We start from the raw sequence: 26088 nt of genomic DNA, 5'->3' as shown, positions 1-26088 counted from the left end.
ATTACCTTTTGTGTCACGAGTAATATGAGAAATCATTTTCAAATTTTATAAATATAAAATATGAGGTAATAAGTTGTTGCATGTATGTATTTAAACATCTACAGACTATTATTTATGAGACGAGGCCGGAATATAATCTTAAGATCAAACAAACTTACCTTAAGTGATGTTCGATCTTGATTATATGTAGGCCTCGTCGAAATAAATAAGTCCCTAACCCACCCTATAATTAATTTTTGAATTATTCCCGTTGCAACAACAGCTTTAAAACAGACTGAATATGGAGCAGTACGGCGCGGCAGGACGAGCGGCGGGGGTTTTTGCTTTTTCAGCTTTAAAATAGTGATCGGTTCGGACTAATCCGAAGGTACTACAGACTATTATTTATTTCGACGAGGCCTACATATAATCAAGATCGAACATCACTTAAGGTAAGTTTGTTTGATCTTAAGATAAGGTTTACTACATTTACACTAAAATATTCCCATGTAGTTCAGCAATTTAACAATAAATAATCAATAACCTAATATATTTTGTTTCAATGTTAATAAAAGATAGGTACTGTTATATGTAATACTAACATCGTTTGATATAAATCCATTCAATAATAAGAAATAAGTAATTAGATGATTTTTTAACTAATTTAACACTGTAGATTATAACCTATAAAAGGCGGACCGGAAAAGTTCAACAGAAACTGTTTTATCGTTTTTTTTTTCAATTGTATGATTAATTTAAAAAAAAGATAAAAAGTTCCCAAATTTACTCAACATTTTTATTTTTTGTCAATAATGACCGCCAAAACAGTTAGTCACTGCGCATTGCCCTGCAGTTTTACGATTTTCAGTTTTGGAGATATATTTTTTTACTATATTGTAATTAATAATGTTAGACAATGATTAAAACTAAATATTCTGTGTAACCTTAGATGAATAGGCAATTAAATCTACCATCGGTAACAGTTTTCTAAATGCACTGGTTTTAATTTTTATAAGATATTTATTCACACTCTATGTTTACTTATTTTTCTGAAGCCACCATAACGTTTCACCTTGATTGCTTCATGCTATTTCACAAAATAGTAAATGGTACGATAAATATAAGTTTGTGTTATAAAAATTAGTTCCCACGTTTTGTTTGTTTGTTTTTTTATTGTTAACCCAGATTAATTTAATCTGGGATAATCTGGGTTAAGAATAAAAAACAAACAACCAATCACGCCGCATCTCAATCTATTTGAGGAAACGTGGAAAATTTTTATAACACATGCTTATATTTGAGTTTACTTCTGAAAGTATTTCTAGAAACGTTTTACGAAATATTTCCAGAAATATTTCGTGAACCATTTCTGGGATAGTGTAGAGGCTGTCTAATATTCGAATTGCATTGTTTTTATCGTGAATCGATATCTAACTAAACCAGTTTAAAAAAAAATCGAATAGCTCATGATGCTCAGAGCTAAAGAATAGCGGAAGAATGGAAAAAACCTGGTATAGCCGAGCATATGAAGGCCAACGATTACCGCATAGTTTGAGAACACACAAAAGTATTATAAAATATCCCTATCCGAAGAAAATAAAATTTAAAGAAGTTTCTTATAAAAACTTCAATTAGCATGTCACAAGAAGGCAGATATTTCCAATGTGTTGCACCCTCAAACACTATAAGAATTATTATTCAAAGTCAAAGAGGAACTTCACCATTTTTAGGAGGCCCATAAAATAGAGCTGTATGTACTTTTGTACTAAGACAGTACGTAGGTTGCCTTTTAAGTTTTTACAAAAACTGAAACAGAAACGAAAAAGTTCGAAACAAAGTGTTTTATTGCTTTTCGAATTATTCGCCTTAAGGTCTTTTGCATCCGTGAAACCAATTCTGGAAACATTTTTTCCGCTATGAAGCTGCTATCGTAAAAACATGGTTTTGAAAGTCTTCAACAGCTTCTTGAGGTGATGCAAATCGCTGTCCGCGCATCTTTTGTTTACACACAGTGAGGGACAAGAAAGTCATTAGGCGATAAATCGGGCGAATACGGGCAATGAGACATTAATTCGATGCTTTTCTCCTCCAGAATAGCAGAAAAAAGAATAACTAACTATAAAGTGAGAATTAACTTGGAATTGGATAATCTACGTAATACGCCGGATATAGTAACAGTAATAAATTCAAATAAATTGAATGGACCGGCCATATTAAGGGAAAAATATGTCAATGTAGAGGAAACAAGTAATGCGAAGATGCTTAGCGTATAGCAGCAATCAATATTCTTTTATATTCTTTCGTGGTTACATTTTAAGCTCTTCTAAGATACTTATCTGTCTAAGACTAGTTAAGTTCTAGAATACATTCTAAAAAATACATTAGGTTTGCAAGTGTAGTGTCTAAAGTATAAAAAAAATCTATATACTATAGCCTAAATCTAAATAAATATAAAAATTACATATCTGCAATTGAATGCCATTGCTCTAAAAATACGTGAAAAAAATATCTATTCTACGGTAGAAAAATACTATTAAACTTAAAAAAGTAGAAGAAACATACAGTGACGGATACAGAGGAGGGCCCATGGGGTCCGGCTCCCCCCTAAAGTCTGTAAATTTGCTTAAATATTAGCCTTTTGGGTTAAAAATGCCGCCCTATAAAGCATATTTTACGTTACTTTTTTTGCCCCCCCCCCTAAAATAAATTCCTGTAAACATTCCCTGGAAACATATTTAAATTCCGTTATATAAAAAATTATTTGTAAGTATAACTATAACGGGTGTGTCTCAGAAGTGGCTCACCTCTATAATTTTTTTATTTTTCATATAAAAAAAACGAGATTTGGTATGTTGGTATGACATAAATTAGGATTGATTGACGTATTCAATTATTTTTAGTCACTTCCTATTTTACCAGAAATAACTATAGTAAACGCCACGAATGTTTGGGAGTGACTTATCGGTCGCTACCATGTGAACTAATCTGTTCACGGTCACATATAACTTAATTCCAGTGCCGTGGTGTTTCAAGTCATTATAATAATCATTATATAATCTGTTGTAATTTGTTGTTTTAACTGTCAAAGTCTTGTCAAAACATATATTTGGTTATAAATATAAAATGGAATGCCCCATTGGTCGCACTGCAAGCACACCAATGGACTGACGCACAAAAACGAATCAATCAAAGAAACGCGATTTAGTATCGTCTTTGTCAATAAAACTAACATTTTGGAATAAGTAGGAGGAGCGCAGGCAGATGATTAGACCATGCCTTTAAAAACCTACGTCTGCGGTAAAAATTTACGTTTTTAATGTAAAAATGATAGCGCGCTTGTCGATTCTCACTTCATCAAGCGATGAATCACTCCCAAACATTCGTGGCGTTTACTTTATTAGCAACAACTTTAAAGTTTTAAGTGACACCCTCGGTATTTTTTTACTTTATTCGACAGAATATGACACTCTCAACAGAATGACATATCATATGTCACCGTTTGACATTTTCGCATATTGTTTATTTGAAATTGTAACATGCGGTTTATAACGACAATTTGACTCGGAATACCAAGTGTGTGGTATCAAATTATTCAAAAAATGCTGTTTCCAAATAAGTTAACGAACTAGCCTTGTTCCATTTGAAAAAATTGAAATATGATTAAAAATACGATTTGGGCATTTTTTAACCGGCCAAGACAAAAGACAGGAAAAATTTTAGACGATCAGATCTAGTTTTCCTAGGCTCCTTGATTAAAAATGAGTTAAAAACACCGCCATGGTGGCACTCTGGATTGAAATTTAAAATATGATTGTTTTGTCAAAAGTTAACATATGATATGTTATTTTATTCAGAGTGTCATTTTCTATCGAATAATGTAAAAACATACCCAGGGTGTCATTTAAAAATCAAAAGTTGTCGTCATTTCCGGTGAAACAGGAAGTGACCAAAAACAATTGAATACGTCAATCAATTATAATTTATGTCATATACTAACATACCAAATCTCGTTTTTTATATGAAAAAATAAAAAAGTTATAGGGGTAAGCCAGTTTTGAGACGCACCCGGCATAGAGATAAAATCAGTAAATAATCGTAGTGAGCATATTATATTTGGAAGATGTATGTTTGGAAGGTAAGTATGTAGTATAATTTTAAACTAAAGCTCTAATTTTTTCAACAGCTTTATATTTTATTTATAAAAATTATGCATATATCTATACAGGGTTGTTCACCACATACGACACGGAGTATTGTAGCTAAACGATTAGATTTTTACAAATTCTTTGGGTTCATTGAAGTTCAAGTTTTGGGGTCATTGAAGGACTATTAGAACTACAATTTAAAAATATTTTTGCAAGATACAGAGTGTCCCAAATAAATAAAAAATATCAAAGTTGTATTTTTTTAAATGGAACACCCTGTATATTATTACATTTTTAGTTTCTGCGATTAAAATAAAAATAAATTTGATTAAGGTTCATTACACTTAAACCTTACAGTTTTTGAAATATTTTCAATTTTGCGAAATTGCAGTAAAAATTTTAAGGCTTCATTTCTCCAAGGGTATCAAAGTTTTTAATAATAAATATTTACTGAAGTTTATTTATCGATCAGTTATTGTGTTGCAATAATAAAAATAATACTACCACATACAGAGTGTCTAAAAAAATATTTTAAGTAATTTCTAGATTTAAACGCCAATAACTTCTTTAATTTAAATGAAACGCCCTGTATATTTTAGGAGAATCAGATGCAAAATTTAATTGTCTATCAAATTGTATTATACCATTTTTTACCTATCCCTCAAGTTTTTGTGGAAATTGCATTTTCTTATAATTTAGACCTTATTTATCAATATACCCATGGAATATTGACATTTTAGACTGTTTTTATCGTTTTTAGCAAAACGATAATATTACTAGCCCATTTGTATGCAAAAAGAAAACTATTTAAATATTTATAAAAGAGTATACCATTAATTACATGTAACACCATTATTTCCGCCCAAATATAATTATATACTTAATTGTGTTCGTTAATAAATTATTCTAAATAAATGTGGATTTGAATCAGAAACTAATATAATAATAAGTTATGAAAATGAACGTCTCTGTTGTTATAAATAATCATTTATTAAAAAATGAAATATCATTTTTAAGGTGTTACTTTTTACCACACTCTCTGATACACATACAAAACTCAGTTTTTTAGTATTTAGGGCAATTATTATTAATCAACGCAAACAGTCAGTTAATGTCAGGGCGGGCGGAAGGGCCGGGCGAACCGATGAGGGGCGCCATGACAGCAACTAAAAATATTTAAAAACAGTAATCTAAACAAATAGTAACGAATATCCAGTTTAATAATTAATCGGTACTGTCAATTTCCACATTAACATAGCTATTACCACACCACATAGGGAAGAATATCTGACTAAACCTTATAAACACTATACTATATCCTAGATGTATCCTATTATAATTTACTGAAATTATGCTCAAAAAAATCCTTAGCACGAAAGCTTTGGGATAGTTTTGATTTCTTCTATTCTATATGTTTTTTGAGTGGTCTATCCGAAACTGGGATTTGCAAATTCATTTTCGTGGAAGACTATTAAACAAAATTAAATAAAAAAATATAAATCGGATTTGTTCGTGGCATTTTTATAACTCAAAAGCTAACAACTTTTTGTAAATAATCCTTCTTTCTATAATTCTCGTTTTTATAAATTTTTAAACAATGTTTTGGGTCAAGAGCCAGCAAAATTAACAGTTTTAGACTGACCGCTCAAAATTGCACTTTTTCTACTTCCACACCCTTTATTTGTTATTAATGGCTGATATGCCCTAAAGTTATATGCGGCAAATATTCATTTGCAAGAAGCTGAAGAGGATCCTGATATCCTTATTACCAAAAAAAAAACTTATAAGTTTGCCTCATTAATTAAATTAATTTATTAATAGTAGTGGGAAAGATATCAATCTTTTGGTGGTTTTGATTGTTCTGGATTGAATATGTAGTAATACACTGAAAATGGTAGCAAAATCGTAGAATTTTCTCATTAGAGGAATCACACAAAGATAAAAAAAGTAAAAAATAATACTCCATCTCAAAAAATCTAAAAAAAAATCTCTCTCTTAATGCATCTCAAACATTGGCTGCTCCTCATTTTGCAGCAGACAAAACTGTCTGATCATAATTCATAATACTGATTCTGCGCTAAATATGTAATTGTTTGTGAAAAAGAAAGGAAAATTTTCTTAAATTCTTAATAATAAAATATAATAAAAAATAATGCAACTGCTTGCAATTAAATACTGTTATGTTTTCAAAGATCACTTATACCAGAACGCGATTGCCGAAGTTGGAATTCTATTTCTTATGCTCTATATACCGAGTGCGTCTCAGAAATTTCTCCCCCTATTGTTTATTTTTGACAGCCCTGGCACTATAGATTAAAATTTAAAATACGATTTTTTAAGCGAAAATGTCAAAAGTTATGCCATTCTACTAAAGAATGTCATTTTCTTTTGGAATAAAGTAGAAATATACCGGGGGTGCATTTAAAAATCAAAAGTTTTAGTCATTTCCGGTCAAACAGGAAGTGACTAAAAACCATTGAATACGGGAATCAAACGTAATATATGTCATATACTAACATACCAAAACTGGTTTTTTTATCAAAAAAAAATAAAAAATTTATAGGAGTGAGTCACTTTCGAGACCGGTGTAGAAAAAACAACAATTGCAGACTAAGATTGAATGAAGAGAAGAATTTTGAAGTATCTTTAAGTGAAAATTTATTGTTAAAGTAGCATAAATATGCTTAGTTTGTAGTTAAAGTATAGGACTGAAGGAAAAAGAGAGTTATAATAACTGTTAGGGGGGGGGGGCGCCAGATAGGGTACTCGCCCGGTCTCAATATTTTCTTTCCGCCGGCCCTGGTTAATGTAGTTTGAATACTGGAATCATATTAATTGGTCCTCTTTAACAAATATTTAAACAGTTTCTTTTAATGAAATAAACGAATTATATCGACAATATTAGTATTTGTACTCTTTAAAAATTTGGTAAATCTTTAAAAATAATCGAAAATGTCAATTTATATTTATATGTTATTCTATGGGTATATATATATATTGATAAATAAGTTCTAAATTATAAGAAAATGCATTTTTACGGAAACTTAAAGAGATAGGTAAAACATGCTATAATACAATTAGATAGACAATTAAATTGTGCATCTGATTCTCATAAAGTATACAGGGTGTTCCATTTAAATTAAATAAGTTATTGCCGTTTAAATCTAATAATTATTTAAAATAAATTTTTAGACACTCTGTATAAGGTAGTATTATTTTTATTATTGCAACACAACTGATCAATAAATAAACTTTAGTAAATATTTAGTATTAAAAACTCTGATACCCTTGGAGAAATGAAGCCTTAAAATTTTACTGCAATTTCACAAAATTGAAAATATTTCAAAAACGGTAAGGTTTAAGTGTAATAAACCTTAATCAAATTTACCTTTATTTTAATCGTAGAAACTAAAAATGTAATAATATACAGGGTGTTCCATTTTAAAAATACAACTTTGATATTTTTTATTTATTTAGGACACTCTGTATCTTTAAAATATTTTTAAATTGTAGCTCTAATAGTCCTTCAACGAACCCAAAACTTACAATTTGTAAAAATCTCATCGTTTAGCTACTAATACTCCGTGTCGTATGTGGTGAACAACCCTGTATACAAGGTGTTTCAAAAAATATGTGCTATCTCTCGTGGGGAGATTCCTCAGGTAAAAATAAGATTTATTTTTCACATCAACACAGGTCCGATTCTGCTTTGTTTCGTAGCTACAGGGGGTTAGGCTTTAACCCCCCGAAAATATTTTTTTTTGATTTATTATAATTTTAAAATTATTAAAACTTTAACAACCTATATGTAGCTACGAAACAAACCAGAACCGGACCTATGTTGATATGAAAAATAAAAATATTTTTTTTAGTACGTTTGTACACAGTAATGATCAGTTGGTTAATTATAATGACTAAGCTGTCGCAAGAGTAAGAGAGATTCAAATCAAAAAAATGAAAATGTTCAGTGTTGTTGAAATCGACGATGTTTTGATAAATGATTTCAACCAATTTCCAAGATAGCTTTTCAGTTGAAAAAATAAAATTTTGATGTTTGTTCTACCAATTTAAATCTGCGATTGAAATTTTACATACGTACCTGAACCAGAACTACGCTTTAAACCTAGAATAATACCGTTATTAAAAATCATATTTATACACCAAGCAAATATCTATGTTTAACGAAACGGCGAAAATAAATTAAAGCTAAAATAAAAGTCAATATAAATATTTTTGCGAAAAGCAAAAAGTAATTTGTGTGCTAATAGCAGGCGAGCACGTAGTCATGTATTTGATTAAATTCGATTTATATTCTAATAATATTCGTCCAGGAATCTCTGATTCGAATTATTATATTTTTACTAATTTAGCGCTTTAACTTAATAGTAGCCAATATTTGTTAATGTAGATAAAAGAACTATCAATAAAGTTAAAAAAGAAATTTGTTTGGTTTCTTCGAAACAAATACAGCATTTATCTTTGATAAAAAATATGAAATCCAAATTATTAAAAAGTTTCCTGTTATATTTTCATAATCAACGGTCGCGATGAAAAAGTGAAGCTTCATTCAGAACCTCCCAATTAGTGGAATAAATTAGTGGTTTCAATTACACTTTATACTTTTTAGTTTACGATCATTCACAATGCCTAAAAAACACAATTAAAATTAATACAAGGTCCTAGCAACAGCTTGCGGTAGTCTGTTGTATCCATAGAAAGCGCATAATATTTAGTTTATAAAACAATAAATTTTGATTTCCAACTAAAATTTTTTCTTGACGAATTGATAATCAAAAGGCCAAAATGACATTTCTCACCAAATTTTTGAGAAGTATAATTAGTGGAAAAGTCAATAATTAGGTGTTAACTTTTTCACTTGGAAATTACTACCACTAATTATAGCGTTCTGAATGCTTACAATAAAATTAGTCGTAGAAGTTTCTTCACCTAATTTTAATGTAAGCATTCAGAACGTTATAACTACTGGTAGTAATTTCCAATTAGTGGAAAAAGTTAACAAACTTTTGATATTTCCACTAATTCAAAATTTGCGAGGAATGTCATTTTGGCCTTTGATTATCACCCGTCAGCTTCCCATAGGAGATGCAAGACCTTGTCGTTGGTGGGGAAGCTCCTGGTCATGTGCTGGGGGGAATCCCCTCTAGCACTTGGCTTGGTCTAAGAAGCATCTCACTCATCGTCTTGTCCCTGACTGTAGTGTCGTGGCCAGGGAATTGCACCAAGACATATAACGATACCGGGCGGGGCTACGGACAGCCTCAATCTTGGGACACCCCATTGTATTTTACCCCTTACTTCTACATGCGGGGCTCGGTAGAAGTGGACCGACTGTCCCTAGCGACTCATGGGAACACTATGAGATCTGGTAATAATAGTAATAAAAACATCACCGGTGAAGCTGTGTGGAAACCCCCTAGCAACACTGGGAACAGTAACAATGAAAGTTCCAAGGGGCCAAACCCAAAGAGAACTACAGGAGAGGTGGCTGACACTTGCGTGACACCATCCTCTGCAAGTGGCATACAAGTTACCACCTCCTCCAAGGGTCGAGGGCCTACCTCCTACCTCTAAACCCAACAAGCGACACAAGCTACCGTTTCGTCTACCCGGCCTGGGTCGTAGCTCCTCGACTGTGAGGGACACGGGTCTCCGTAGGAAGTCCTGGGACTGTATGATGAGTTATAACTCAAGAAAGGGGGACACAATAGATTTCTAAGGTCGCAGAGATTAACCCCCCTCCCACTTATTCTAATTCTAAATCACCCGTCAAAAAAAAATTTAGTTAGAAATCAAAAGTTTATTGTTTTATAAGCTAAATATTATGCGCTCTCTATGGATACAACAGACTACCGCAAGCTGTTGCTAGGACCTTGTATTAATTTTAACTGTGTTTTTTAGGCATTGTGAATGATCGTAAACTAAAAAGTATAAAGTGTAATTGAAACCACTAATTTATTCCACTAATTGGGAGGTTCTGAATGAAGCTTCAGACTTTAAAAAAATAATTATTACATAGGTAGGTATGTAATTATTTTAAATAATTTTAGACTGCTCTGTTTCTATTATTTATTAGTTTTTCATATTTTTTTGTTATTTTTTATAAAGAAATATGTTAATAAATTAAAAGTAAAACATTTTATGGATTTAGACCATGTCAATTTGAGTCTGAAACTCGATGTTTCGCCCACCGTATAAAGCTTTTATAAGGTAAGAGAAAGAAAATTATTTCGATATAAAATGTTACAAACATACAAGGACCTAGCTGGACATTATAGGAGAAAAAAAATTGGTCAAGTGCGAGTCGGACTCGCGCACGAAGGTTTCCGTGCCATTCATTATCCATACAACATTAGACATTATATTATTATAAACTTTTTTCCGATTTAGTTGAAATTTTTAATGCGCGTATAAGTAATTTAAAAAAAAATGAAGAAACACATTACTAAAAATTGTATTAATCAATAATAAATATGTAAAAAGTAAAAATAAATATGTAAGAATATGTAAACATTAAAAAAAAACGATTAAAAAAAGTCGCCTTAACTAGGATTAAAACCTGCTTTACTACGGCTCCAACGTCATCGTCATAGCAGCGTAAAGTCTTAACGCTTAAACCACGCGGCCACCGAGGACTTGAAAGATTCTATGTAAAATTCTTACTTAAAAGATAATGTTTAGTGAAAGTACTTTTTTACTTATAAACATTTATTTAATTCTGTTTTTAATATTTGTTCTTATAGCGGCAACATAGATACATTATCTGTGAAAATTTCAACTGTCTAGCTATAACGGTTCATAAGATAGACCTTTGTGACAGACGGACGGACGAACGGACAGCGAAGTCTTAGTAATAGGGTTCCCGTTTTTACACATTGGGTACGGAACTCTAAAAAATGATGAGCACAGTATGCAAACCATATTTGGAGTGAAAATCAACTCTCAAGTACCAGTCAAGCGAACATGGTAACTTTGCTACTGAACTATATAAGTACTGTCGGTTGATGGCAGGCCAACAATTACTTATGTCACGACGAAGTAGATTTGTTTAAGAATAAAGAGTATTAATTATAACAATTAAACAATAACAACTTCTCTGGAATAGGCATATTAAGAAAATTACCAGCAAAGACACAAAGACTCATGATATGTAGAAGACTAACGGGAAATAGATGGGGCTAGGCCCCTAACATTTTGCATTACCTATGGATCAGTTGCTTGGTACACAAAACTAGAGCAACGTACAGCAAGGCAAAACCTGTACAAAGTAAAGAGACTAGTCTGCATCTTCATAACAGGTGCCATGAGAAGATGCCCAACAGCAGCAATGGAGGTCATCCTAGACCTAATACCACTGCACAATGTCGTCGGTAGATATGCCAATGCGACAATGATTAGAATGGTCATTGACAAAAACACTACTGGGAGAATTTTCAGGCAAGGAGATTGGAACACCCTCAAAAAGAAAATCCAGTGGATGACATACCAAGAATGTACAACTTTGGGAAACAACTCATTGTAGTAATGAACTATAAAAATGATTGAAAGAGAGAAACGTTTGCTCAGTATGTAAAAGACTATACCATAACGTGATATACTGCTGATTCCAAACTAAAGCAGGGATAGGGATAGGAGTATTTGGGCCGAAAACTAAATACTCCGAACCAATGGGCACCTACCCCAGTATCCTTTAGGCAGAAATCTACGCTATCCAAAGATGCGTACAATTTCATAGGTACCTACCATTTCCATGGTAGTACTTTAACTATCATGGAAATACTCCGTATGGAAAAATCATCAAGCACTCATAGAGAACTACGATAAATTTGGGCTGGGTCAAAGGATATGGTAACCAGGGGGGTGACAGTAAACCGGAAAATTGAAAACAGTTGTGGCGCGGTTCTACCCAGGCAGAAAGCATGGCCTTCTAGACTGTCCTAGACAAAAATCTGAATATTTCTATATGATTTCTGTCAATTTCTGCTACGGAACATTTTATGCACGTCGGCGTCCTGTTCTTTTGTCTTTGTCTGTGTGTCAGCGTCAGCTCCCGAGGCCTCTGGCAAGGTCGGGCGCCATTTTAATTTTTGCCGTTTAGATTTGATTGGAAGTTTGTTTCTGATATTTCGGCTGAAATTTATAAGTACAAAGATGTTTTTTGATATAAAGTTCCTTGTTAACACTTTAATAAAGTATATATGATATTAATTACATGAAGAAAATGATGAAATCGACGTTTCGGCGTGTAGCAGGTATGGGCCATATTATAGGTAAAAATAGGTAATATATTAACTGTTTTTATATTTTTTTAGCTTTAAACCCAAGGATCTTGGGATATTCTTTCAAGGATTTTTCCGTATCTCTACTTTAAAGACTGATCGGTGATTTTGAGCAATTGAAAGCAAGTTATACAAGGTAAATTATGATTATTGAACTATTATTAGCCTACGTTAAATTTCTACAAGATGAACAGAAATGCGTAATTACATATCACATAGGTACCTATTATGTATTTTCATAGCAATAATGCTATAAATCTATGTATGTAGATTATTTTTAAAATACAAATGAGGTATTAGATGTATATGTATCATATTTTTTATTCATTTTATTTTCATTCAAGTCCTGTTTGATTTAATTCACAAAAGTCTTATGTAGGTACCTATATTTATATTTTTTACATATTTTTTTTGATTCCAGGTTTTGTGTGGGTTCCGGTTGCCTTTTTCCTGCTTCCAGTTATTTATCCGTGAAGCTGTGAAAACATTTATTTATCTTCAAGTTTCTGTAAGTCAATGCACTGTTACTTTACTAATTCGCTTTAACACAGCATCTCTGATATTATTTAAATATTTAATATTGATACAGTAGTTTATTGGTTTATAGCTCTTTAATTGTGTTGATTTGCATATTTACATTGTTCTAAATTCCAAATAAATATTTTTGAGTAATTTTGTTGTATTATTTACTACTAGAAAGAGTAAAAAGTATATTAACCCTCATTTAAACCTCCCGAACAGCCCGCCATTAAAAACCGGAAACGGAAATAAATTTTATAAAATTGAAATTGTCATGTCTATGTCATGTCAAATGTCCCAGCCGCCATATCTGAAAATTAGTTACCCAGGCAGCCACGCTGTTTCCATAATTTAACATTGACTTGACACTTCTTCTTGTATTTATTATTTTATGATGGTAACCCGAAGCCTGGTAACCTGATTGTTACTACTGAAGAACCCCTTTTTGAAAGTGTGTAAAACGTCGAGTTTCAAACTCAATATGACACTGTCCAACTTATTTACCGACGTAACTAAGTAGTAACCGTAGAAATTTACTTTGGACATTCCTTCAATTTGAAGTTCTTCTATTTATAATATATTAATTCCAACACAGACAATGAAATTTAACATCCTTATATATTTTTTTGTAACGTATACCTATATTATAGATAATTATTAATTCTCAGGATAACAGGATATAAGGAACTTACTGTTAATGACATTTTATGAATTCCATTAACCTAACATTTATTTATTATTGTTTCGTATTTAATACATGCCAATGCTTTCCATGTGAAGTGTCAAAATTATGTGGAAACAAGTAATGTGATGGTAAGAAATTTGTTGTAAAACAGTGCAGCAAATGGTGACCCATCACTCAATTTCAGGGAGTAGCGCTAATATACTGAAATTGAGCCCACTCCAAGCAATTACATAAATTTACATTTAGATGTTTATCGTTTGGCGAACATCAAACTTACTTGTATTATCAGAATCTGAAGTGGGGGTTTCTGTTTTATGAAAATAAAAAAAATATGTTTAAAAAAAAATAGTAAAATATATATTTAAAGCAACAAGGCAAAACAACATTTATAGAAACTAACTACTTGTCATTGTGCAGTAGTTCAATTGCTTAAGTGTCAATATATTTATACTAGGGAGTTGTCAAAAAATTAGCGATGTGTAAAAAAATTGATTGAAATATTGCACAGTAATAAAAATGATATCAGAAATAAATTCTTCATTTCGATAATAAAATATTATTTTCAATATTCGAACATTTTAGATATAATATCATTAGGTATACGGGGATTTTTGTGTGTACGAAGAGTACGGTCAATATGATCAGTACAATGAGATGGAGATGTATTGAATAAAGAAAGTAGAACAATTATTTTGCAAGCGCATGAAATCTAGCGTCGGATTAAGTGGTTATGTAATAAATACTGCACATAGTGCACATTTTTTCTCTCTGACTTACTAGGCCGCCATAATGATTGACAACTAGATAGGCAAACACCGACTCGAGACTTCGCTTGCCAATATTCAATTAGTCATCATTAATTAAAATGTAATATTAAAATTCCTAAATTGACATAAACTTTATTATACTTATGTATGCAAAAATTAGAAACACTTTTAAAACAATACAGGGTGTCCCAGAATAAGCGCAGATATTTTAACTGGTGGTATATTTCGGCGTAAGAGCGTTAAAAAAATTCAAATGGCTGTGCTGGGTGTAAAAGACAATCTTTTGCGCTCCACGAAAGGTGCGAACTGCATCAATTTTCGGTAACGCTTGGACTACTCTAGTTGAATGGGAAAATTTATAATATTTAAAATTAGTCCTACAAATGTAATAAGAAAAACAATGTGTGGATAAACATACGAAAAAAAATTAATCTAGATTTTTGTCAAGCTCAACATAGATGCCGTGTGTGCGCTGTATCAAAATGTTGCGTTGTTGCCACCTCCTACATTATCCATATCCAACATATTATTTGTATTCACTGTAATTCTAAATTTGTACACAAAAAAATACGAGAATTAATTCTAATCGTATCAGTGTCTATTTCTAACCATTCCAGAAGCAAACCATATGAATTATTTTTACGCATGCCACATTTTATATTTATTTTTAACTACATATACTTAAAAAATAACTCTTAACATTGCCATATTACGAGGTAGTTTCAGTTAAAAAACATTCTTTCAAATATTTTGTTTGTATACTTACCCATTTAATGAGAACCAAACTGTGTAAAATTATTCTTATGAAGGTTACGAAAATTATGGTTATTCCGCAAAATAACTTTATTTAGAACTACATTTAATAAAATAATTCACCATATTATTCATACTGAGATCACATCAGTCCAGGGATTTCAGATTTTACTAATTATAGCATATACATACTTCTTTTGACTCTCTGGCAACACAGGGCACCGAATAAGCTGAAAAACCTTGTGAAAAACCCTTAAGAAGTGGTTCTCAAAATGTTGCCATTATTTTTTAAAATTTTCAAAATTAAATAACTTGGTTATTTTCAATTTATTTAAAAAATGGTAAAGAGAAAGGACGTTTCTCTTGATCAGATCTACCACCCCTTAAATACCTGCACTTATTTCTGGGACACCCTGTATATTATAAATTTAAATGTATTTTCTCTTAGGGATATTTATTTTTTATTTGATACAACCATATTTATCCATGATAAAATATAACATATGGAGTCATAGTCAAATTGTTTACACAAAAATAATAATATAGAAATAATTGTGTGTCACAATTCAAAATAAAATATACTTGTGGCAACATTTATAAAAAAAGTTTACCTCTAAAACAAAATTATAAACTGATTTTCCAAAAACAACCCTTTTCTGGACTCATTCATCACTTACATCAGGGGAGGTATGTAATTCTGTTTGATACGTAGGAGGTGGCTTCATTTATAAATTCTTTCCTCTCATGAATGATGGCTAGTTGATGACTGATGAAAGTTTTATATGAATAAAACATTATATTAATGACGATTCACAAAATAAATTGATTAAAATTGTTATAATAATTTATCAGCAATAACAAGCAGATTGTGTAAATATTTGTCTTTATTAAGAAATATAGGTACCTAATAATTAAAAGTATGGCTATATTTGGTTCTTCTAATATAAGCATTATATGACCAAAAACATTTAATATTGAAGATAATTCAATAAAATAATTTCAGAAGGTAACATTTATTAGGAATAAATAGCAATAATGTTATAAATATTTATGTTCATTCATCATATAATTTTGAAACAGACAACACGATGTTCTATCAAAATGAAGATATTTCTGACATCACAGATATTTCTTTTATTTCAGCTTATTTTTGAGGATACTCACTGTTATCTGCACGTTCTTCTACATAAAGTTTCAGGGATCCCCTCAATGTGGGAAGTTCGACGTTGCCCGGTTGATGAACAATATTGTTGCCAGGTCCTAAGTTTTGAACCGTTTCGTTAGCCTTAGATAATTGCTTGATTCTTTCCATGGTGTATGGTACGTCTGATATAACGAGGTGCCGTTGTAAAGTAGTTGTAGCCTAGATGTATTAAAAAGATGGTTTTGTTGTACTATCGATAAATAAAGAAATAAAGATTACTACAAAAAAAAATATATTTTCTGCTCAATAAAAATAAAAAATAATGGATAAAAATTATATTGAAACTGTTAAAGATTGCTTTATCCCAAAATTTCATCTAAATTTTGACAGAATAAAGACAATAGAAGTAAAAAAGAAGGTTTTCTAAATACCATAGTACTATCTCTTAGAGTAATAAATAAATCGTATAATTAAAATGTATAATATTATACAGGGTGGCGCACCTCATTCGCCTCGGTTGATTATACGATATAGAAACAAAATATTTTTGGGTACATGTGGGGAGACAATGTGCACAATTTAAAATTATTTTGAAATATACAGGGTGTTTTAGAACTAAGATCCATACCAAAGTTATATTTTTTCTTATGGAACACCCGGTATTTTATTTCATTTTTGGATTCTTGGGCCCAAAAAAGGCATTTATTATAAGGGTTAAATATGTTTAAAGTCTTTAGTTTTTGAGATATATAAAAATATTTAAATTTGCATGCTACAGTAGAATAGACTATTAACACCCTGTACATTACTTTTCAGAATTAATTCTTATGCTGAGTTTAAACGTAGAGAAATAAACTTTACTGAAAAATGGTATTGGTTCCTTAAATTTATACAGGGCTATAAAAAGTTGCTGATCTATTTTAAAGATATATTTTATATAAAAACTTCGTTATTTCAAATGCAACACCCTGTTTTTTTTTTAAATAAATCGAAGCAGATTTAAATGCTCTTTCAAACTATATTAGTTTCCTATACCTATCTAGACCAGATTTTGAATAAAAAGCCATTTTTAAATAAAATTGCAATCAAGATGGCTGGTATCGCCATGACAATTTTCTAGTGACAGTAACTATTTTCAAAGTCGACATTAGTTTATGGACATTATTATTTATAATTTATAACAGTTTACTTAAATTTACCTACAATAGTTTAATAAGTAAGTATTCATTATTTTATCAAGAAAAATAAAGCAGAATCTGCTTTATGTTACTAGTGATATTATTTTGTGAGGAAAATTGCCTCTTGGCCGCAAGGGCTCAAAGATATCCAAATAGGAATCTGCCTGATAAACGTTTCTTTGAAAAACTTCTTGTTCTATTTCGCAGAGCTGGTAGTGTGGTTTATAAAAAACCTGTTAGGCTTGTAACCACCTGTCGTTGGAAGTGAATAAAATGAATGTGCCGTAAATGGCTAATTTATAGACAATCCATATATCTACAAGTCATCGTAAAATAATTCAAAGAACTACTTCTTCGTTTTTCTTGATAGAATAATATACACATATTTAATAAATATTTATTAAACCATTGTAGGTAAATTAAATAAAAGTAAACTAGTATAAATTTAAATAAGTCCATAAACAAATTTCGATTTTGAAAATAGCTACTAACTGTCACTAGAAACTTGCCATGACAACACTAGCCATTTTGATGACAATTTTACTGAAAAATCGCTTTTTATTCAAAATCTGAGCCAGACAGTTATAGGAAACCCTAATATAGTTTGAAAGAGCATTTAAATCTGCTTCGACTTATTTAAAAAATACAAAGTGTTGCATTTGAAATAACGAAGTTTTTATGTAAAATAAATATTTAAAATAGACCAGCAGTTTTTGATACCCCTGTATACATTTAAGGAAGAAATAACATTTTTCTGTAAAGTTTATTTCTCTACCTTTAAACTCAGCACAAGAACTAATTCTGATTAATAGTCTATTCTATTGTAGCATGCAAATTTATATATCTTTAAATATCTCAAAAACCAAAGATTTTAAACATATTTAACCTTTATAATAAATACCTTTTTTTGGGTCCAAGAATCCAAAAATGAAATAAAATACCGGGTGTTCCATAAGAAAAAATATAACTTAAGTCATTTGATTTTAAGTCTCTTTTCGAAAGCTGACTTAAGATTTAAAGTTTAAGTCATTTTCAAAATGATTTGTGATTTAAATCTTTATTCCCAAATAGAAAAAGAATTAAGTCATTAAAAAAGGTATTAAATCTTAAATGTTTTAAAAGAATATTTTTAAATTGTCTATTTTTTTGGTAGATTGCGAAGTAATCCGACTTAAATTAAAAAAGTATGTTAATACATTGTTGACTCGTACATGCTCTCGAAGTTGTCATAATTCCGTTATCGAACAACATATCAGGTTTCAGGGTTTATTGTCTATAAATTTAGGATCTAAACATCAAATACAATGTTGAAATATTGAAGCAGCACGTAATACATCACTTTGGTATTCAAGCGGATGGTCTGATATTTTATACAATGTGTTACAGATGGCAGTGGCGTGCTTTAAGGCAAGCAAAAAATATTAAAGTTAAGATACTTTGATATTTTTTAGATTTATGTTTCAGTGATTAAATATCCGTTTACCCAGTGAAAAAAGTACGCACATTGTACTTATTATATTAAACTAAATCGGATTAATGTAAAAGAATATGGAATAATTTTACGAAAGGATAACACAGTTTATTATTATTTTGAAGCTATTAGAATCAAAACTTTTAGCTTAAGTTTTATTAGCATTAGCAGTTTTAGTTATTTAACAATTAATTTAACAAAATGAAGTGTTTTAGAGTATATAAATTACGATGTTTTTAATAAGTTATCCGATTATATTGGTTAAAAAACATCTTGTTATTTTATTTATAGCACTGATATTGCTAATTTAAGAGCTTTATGGTATTATATTATGTATAGGGTGTCTCATTCTGGTTGAAATCATACGGTATCTCAGTTATTAGTAAAGATAGGAGGATGCGGTTTACACAAACCTGTCCCATTTTTTTGTCAAACGAAATATGAGCTACAGGGTCTTTTCGAAAACTTTGTAATTTGCGAGAGCCCCCGTATCTCCGTTATTGTGGCTGATATCGAGAAGGTAAAAACTGATTGTTGGAGAATTTTTTACGTAGAATATGTATATGCGTAGCCTATTTTTCTGCGAAAAAAATATTTTTGAAAATATGAACTAAAGTTATATTTTTTCAAATGGAACACCCTGTACATTTAAAAAACATATGATCCGTCCTGCTATGAACTTCTCAAAAATATATATCACTCAATATTTATTTTCACTATTTATTGCAATATTTAATATAAATCATTTTTTATTAGTAGGCTATGATTAATAACAAAAAAATTAAAATAGTATTTACTAAAATAGCGATACACATATTAATATTTTATATGGGATTGATATATTTTACTTTTGAACTGTTACCACTGAATCTCTGAATATATTTTTCTTTTTTTTTTAAACGGAATTTATTATAGCAAAATGCAATTAGATTGCATTATTAAATCATTTTCCAGGTGATCGACATTGTTATAGTTGCCACGATGTACTTCATATTTCAAAAATCCCTAAAATCAGCAATCGAGAACGGATAAATCCGGAAAACAGGTAGGCTATCATATGGGTCCATTGGTTCCAACTCATTGATTTGAGAAATAATAATTTATAATTTAGCAAAATTCTAATATTTTCAAAGTTGTGACGGGGGTGCCCCATCTTACTGAAAGTATATTTCACGTAAATTAGCTAAAGGAATATCTAAAAGTTCAGGTACGATAGTCTCCAAGATTTACAAATAGCGGTAGAGAGTTATGTATCCCTAAATATAAAGAATTTATTAGTGACTCCCAAAATAAAACAAGAGGCAGATACCAGTATACTTTCATTAGTTTTGTTAATTATCAATCATGGCCTACTAATAAATATGATGTTTTAAATATTGCAGTAAATAGTGAAAATAAATATAGAGTGATAGATATCTTTGAGAAGCTTATGGCAAGCTAGATCATATAATTTATAAATATACAGGGTGTTCCATTTAAGAAAACATAACTTTAGTTCAAATTTTTTAAAATATTCTTTTCGTAGAATAACAGACTACGCCACTGTATTCTACGTAAAAAGTTCTACAATATACAGTTTTCACTTTCTCGACACCTTTGACCATAAAAGAGATACAAGGGGTGTCCCAAATTGCAAAATTTTCAAAAAGACCCTGTAGCTCAGAAACAAAGACGGCTATGAAAATTTTGTTTACGGCATCTTCCATTTGACAAAAAAGTGGGACAGATTTGTGCAAACCACCTAAAACCCTTCTATCTTCACTAATAACGGAGATACTGCATGATTTCAACCAAAATAGGTCGTCGGTGGAATTGGAAAATGTTTCTACTAAAATATATGTAGGGGTGGGTATAGTTTTCACCTTTCCCGTACTTTTTCTTGATTTTTGTAAAAGTCGAATGTTAAAGAACTTGGCAAAACATAAGAAATCCAAATTTTATTCAAATACGGTTCTTAAAATATCTTAAAAATGTGTTTATTTTTTTAAAGTTTGATGCCCTCTAACTGACAAATAAAGCACTTTTGTATAGACGTAAGACCACGGCCGTTTAGCGTTTTTAGCATTTTGCGTTTTTTGCGTCTCAAGCGCTTTTTGCGATTTTACCGTTTGAAGCGTTTTTTTCGATTTGTGTCTACTAAAAACACGCAAAAGACGCGGCAGGTCTGCAGTTTCTATCAAGGTGTCAATTAGAAATGTCGCAAGCTCGTGGATTCCCGGCCCGTTCAACAATCAATCCTGTGAGAAAGAGATAGGCGACATCGGCGCGGTTAGCGTTGAAGAGACGAAGATAAAATATGCTGGGATTGAATTGTGGACGGGCCGGGGCATATATTTGGCAACAAACACAATCTACTGCTAGTGCTAGTGGTGTGTATAAAAATAATAATTATTATTTGCCATTTATTTTACGAATTTTAGTTTATATGTATATAGTTTTTTTATGTTGTAGTGTTGTGGTTACTTGTTATAATTATAATATAATATGATAAATAATTATAATTATATAATAGTTGATAAGGCAATTTTAAGGTGATGATATATGAAACTTTTTCCAGTAAAACTTCTTTACGCGCGCTGGGAGTAAAAAATCAAGGCCATGACATACGAGCTATGACATTACGCAAAAAAAATATATTTTACGTGTGAAGAAGTATTTGTTACACGTAAAAAACTAATTTTTACGCGTCAAAAACTTATTGTTCCTTGTAAAAAACTTTTTTACCCCAAAAAAATTACGTGTAAAAAACTATTTGTTACACGTAAAAAACTATTTTTTACGCGTCAAAAACTTCTTGTTTCTGGTAAGAAAACTTTTTTGCCTAAAAAAATATATTTTTTGGTGTAAAAAACTATTTGATCCACGTAAAAAATATTTTTTACACGTTAAAAACTATTTGTTTCTGTTAAAAAAACTTTATTACGCAGAAAAAAACACTTATTACGCATAAAAACTATTTTTTACGCGTAAGAAAATATTGCGTTAATTTATTACTTTTTCAACATTTCAAACTACACTTTTTCAAACATTTCCTTCAAATTTTTGAATTTAATAGAATCTTCCTAAACAGTAGATGTTCTCTAAAAAAATATTTTTAAATAATACCCTAAAATGAAAAAATGCATATTATTTAACTTATTTTTATTGTATTATTAAATATAACGTCCGCATATGACGGGGTCCCATCTTAGAAATCGCTAAAGCCGCTACAGAAAACAAACTGATTTGTTTTCATTCGCGTTTTTTTGCGAGACACGCCGAACCCTAGACGCTTTTGGTCGGGCCACTCCTATATAATCCTGTTAATTTGTTTTAGTCACTAAAGACGCTTCACGCAAAAAAACGCTTTCTGTGTGGCCGTGGGCTAAATTATGTCCAATGAACTTATTTTGAATCCAAAAATACATAAGCGGCGGCTACACGACAGCGACTTGCCTGCATGGTATAGTTTGCGCAAACTAGAAGAAACGCTGTGCGGTGTCCACACGATGCAAGTAAGAGCGTACATTCATCATTATTTTTATTCTGAATTTGTGGTTCCGTTGGTGGAAATGTCAAGTGACGAATTATTGTTTTTTTTGCTTACTATTAAAGAAAAAAACAGCAAAATAAACGATATAGATCGAAGTGTAACAAGCTAAAACAAAAAACGAACAAAAACAAAAAACGAACAAACATTTTAGAAATTTGTTAGTACACCAGAGCTTTTACGATAGCTTTGTACACATGCAGACACATCACGTAAATATCTTAAACCCTATTATTTTTTAAAGGACGAAAGACAAGGCTTGTTTAAATATTTAAGGGTTCTTTGCCTTCGCCTTCCCTTCATTCACTGACTTACGTGGTATGCGAAATCCCTCAAAAAAGTTTCTTGATGGCGGACGGCATTACGACCTTAGCGTCTTCCCAAGCTTTGTTGCGCGGAACGAAATAAGTAAACTTCTTGTTTAAATCGTTAAGTTGGTTATTGAAGCCTTCCTGGTTACCCAAGTACAAAGTGTCTCTGAAAAAAATAATAATAAAATTAGTTTAGACATCTACCTTTATACATTTAAATTTATACATCTAACATAGTAATGTCAATTAAATTATTTAATATAGTTGGTAATGTGAGCACGAATAAAGGTTTATTTTGTAACTAGTTTAGCCCTAAACAAATACTAATATTTTAATCGTTTCTGCGTAAAACATATTTTACACAAGGCACAGAATAAATTTTAACAACGCCAAAATTATAATGAAAGAAGCGTAAATAACCTCTAAAAGAAAAATAATAGAGGCTTTTTTAATACAATCTAATAAAAATAAATGTATTGCTCATGCATCTGTAGATGTTAGTAATGTATGGCAATCGCTTCTTTGATTTTAAAGAACACAACATAAATAAACATAACATACGTAAAAATTAAAAGCAAATTAAAAATAATCATACAGAAAGTTTGAGGCCTTTTGGTTTTACTCGTACCTTATTAAGTAATTGTTATGAAGTAGTAATTGTTAATTTTGAGGTTTAACTTGATATAATGTCATTTTAACAGAACGTCAACGGTTTTTGTAGACGTATCTGTTTTAAAAAAAACTAAAGTGTTCTCGAATAGTTGCATTTAAATATTTTACATGGTTTTTTCTTTATTCTTTGTATTTTTTTTTGCTTCCGACGACGGAAAGAGATAAACTTTCCGAAGCGTTAAGCATTTTTTTGTTCGTAAGGCAAATTTGTTTATCTGTAAACCTAACTGCTGACAAGTAGTTTCCGTTGGATTAACGCAGCAGTGTTTACAAAAAATAACTATTTTATTTTGTATATTTTCTTGCAGTGGCAAATACCCATATATCATTTTTTTGAGGGATGTATTTTAGATTGAAAGACATGTATTTTAGTTACACATATACTCGTATTCAGTTAGGTAGTAAAAATTTTAATTAATTTAATTTTATGCCAAATCTTTGCAGACGATTAAGTTATTCTAGTAAGAGATCGGATAGAACTGATATCGGCCACCAAAATACTTGAAGATCAAGCAAAAAGTAGGTTAGTGTTTAATGAGAAGAAAACTGAGTTAATGGTGTTGTCAGATATAGATTTTGAGAAGGCAAGATAAATAAATTCTGAGGGGGAAACGATACAATTTTGAGAAATACATAGATTCACATTATCTTGGATCCGTGTTTATAAGAACATCAAATTTAATGTAACCCAGGGCATTATGTCAAGAATAATGACAGGAAATAATAATGGATTTGTAAACGCACTACAAAGAATTACTAAGAGCAAGAACATCGTCAGAAGTTTAAAGTTAGAATGTACTAAACAATGATACGACCAATACTACTATACCGAGTGGTGCATCGTCATTGGAAGCCAAGTCAATTTTGAACTGTTCAAATATTGGCTCCTCTATTAATTTTACAGCTAAGTCGTAAATAGGTTTAGCGAACAATTTTGGGCAAGCCGATTTTAAGTACCTAATTTAAGAAAAACTGCCATCTATTTTTAAATTAAAACTGAACAGGTAAAAACAGGCAAATTTTGTCAATGTCAAACTATGTTTTCTAAATGTTAGGCTTTCGCTCATTTAAACCAGTTCTAAATTATAAAAATTATTTTCGGGAACACTAACAAACGCAGTAGGGTAGACAGCACAAAAATTGGATTTGAGCGCAACATTTTTAGGTTGACAACTTAAGGTATGTGGACATTTGATAGGCTTTGCATTTTTACCTGTTCAGTTTTAATTTAAAAATAAATGCAGTTTTTTCTTAAATTACTTAAAATAGGTTTGTCAAAAATTGTTCAAATTTGGTACACATGCCAAATATGCAGATCTTTAAAAAATATATTTACAAATTAGCTGTATAATTAATAGGGGAGCCAATATTTAATCAGTTCAAAAATTTCATGGGATTTCCTATAAACATTTTCGGAGGAAAGAAGTTAAACAATGTGACAGACCAGAAGAACAAACGAAGAAATAAAGAAATTATATCGTACACCGTGTATATAAGAGAGTAGCAAGAGCACAAAGACCGAGATGGCTAGGATATGTTGAAAGAATGGCAGAAACAAGAGTTCCTACAATGATAATGGGACGTGGAATAGGTGAAAAGAGAAGGAGGGATAGACCGAGAACCAGATGTGAAAGGGATGTTGAAGGGGACTTGAGAAGGATAAAGGTTAATGCGTGGAGAATAAAGGCGAAGGACAGACATTAGAGGAAACATATAGCTAATCAAGTCATGAAGCTTTTACTCTTTTAAAGCTATTTTTTATAAATAAAACTATTAAATAAAAAGAACATTTATTATGTGTTTGACATTGAAAAAAAAGTACTATTTAATGCAGTCAAAGAGTAGATAAGACAAGAGACGACAGTTCGCGCGGTACCTTTCGGAGTGGTGGGGAGAGTGACCTCGTCTCGCTTGTCCCTTTAAATTTTCGTAATTTTTTCGCGGGAAATTTGAAATAGACTATTATTAAAACTTGCCTGTATAGCTTATAAATAGTTACTGTATGGGTAAAGAAATAAATAGAAACGAAAAAAAAATGAGTTTTCTAAATATTATATAAAATAAATTATTATTAGAAACATATTTGTCGGGGAATAAAGATAATAAAAACAATATTTTGTATATCGTTGGTAAACAAGATAAAGTGACCAAGTCGATTTGTAAGAAATGTTTTAATTACGTGTATTTTTTTACATATGGACTTGAACAAGTGTAAAATCACAATGTGGAGTTTATGTACAAAAAAATAGAGTTGCTCAATTTTTTTGTAAAAATATATTACAAGCTTCTAACCATGTCTTCGATCTATGGATTACATTTAGTTTAATAACATAATTATATAGTATATTTCTATAAAAATACTTTTCAGGATCCTTTGGAAAAGAGTGAAATATTATGTTTGTCGAAGAATAAGACCAATTATTGCAGTCTTTATAAGCACACACGTTGCCACCATCTCGTCTTTTCCTGCTACTCGTGTCCTGTTCAGTATTCATATTTAACAATATTTACAAATTAGTACGCAACAAAAACGATACTAAAATTAAACCTTAAAAACTCTCAAAACGATAATATATCGAAAAACTCTGAAACACACTTTAAAAAGGCAAAAATGCAAGAAAACAACTAATCAGATTTG

At 30.7% G+C, this 26088-nt stretch overlaps 1 protein-coding gene across 1 annotated transcript in view; it reads right to left on the bottom strand.

Moving 5' to 3' along the window:
* Window positions 1-22795, bottom strand: part of LOC115879641 (fasciclin-1-like) — a 28991-nt gene extending 6196 nt beyond the window's left edge. The window contains exons 1-3 of the mRNA XM_030896535.1: window positions 22783-22795; window positions 16310-16508; window positions 8224-8247 (exon numbers count right to left, since the gene is read on the bottom strand). Of these exons, the coding sequence (XP_030752395.1) occupies window positions 8224-8247; window positions 16310-16457 (172 nt within the window). The 5' untranslated portion in view covers window positions 16458-16508; window positions 22783-22795. The remainder of the gene's footprint in view (window positions 1-8223; window positions 8248-16309; window positions 16509-22782) is intronic.
* Between the last annotated feature and the right edge of the window lie 3293 nt (window positions 22796-26088).

The sequence above is a fragment of the Sitophilus oryzae genome, unplaced genomic scaffold (assembly GCF_002938485.1).
Source record: "Sitophilus oryzae breed Bouriz unplaced genomic scaffold, Soryzae_2.0 scaffold_1582_pilon_pilon, whole genome shotgun sequence".
Classification (NCBI taxonomy): Eukaryota; Metazoa; Arthropoda; class Insecta; order Coleoptera; family Curculionidae; genus Sitophilus; species Sitophilus oryzae.
The sequence above is the reverse complement of the archived record's forward strand: the minus strand, read 5'-3'. Positions and strand labels throughout refer to the sequence as shown.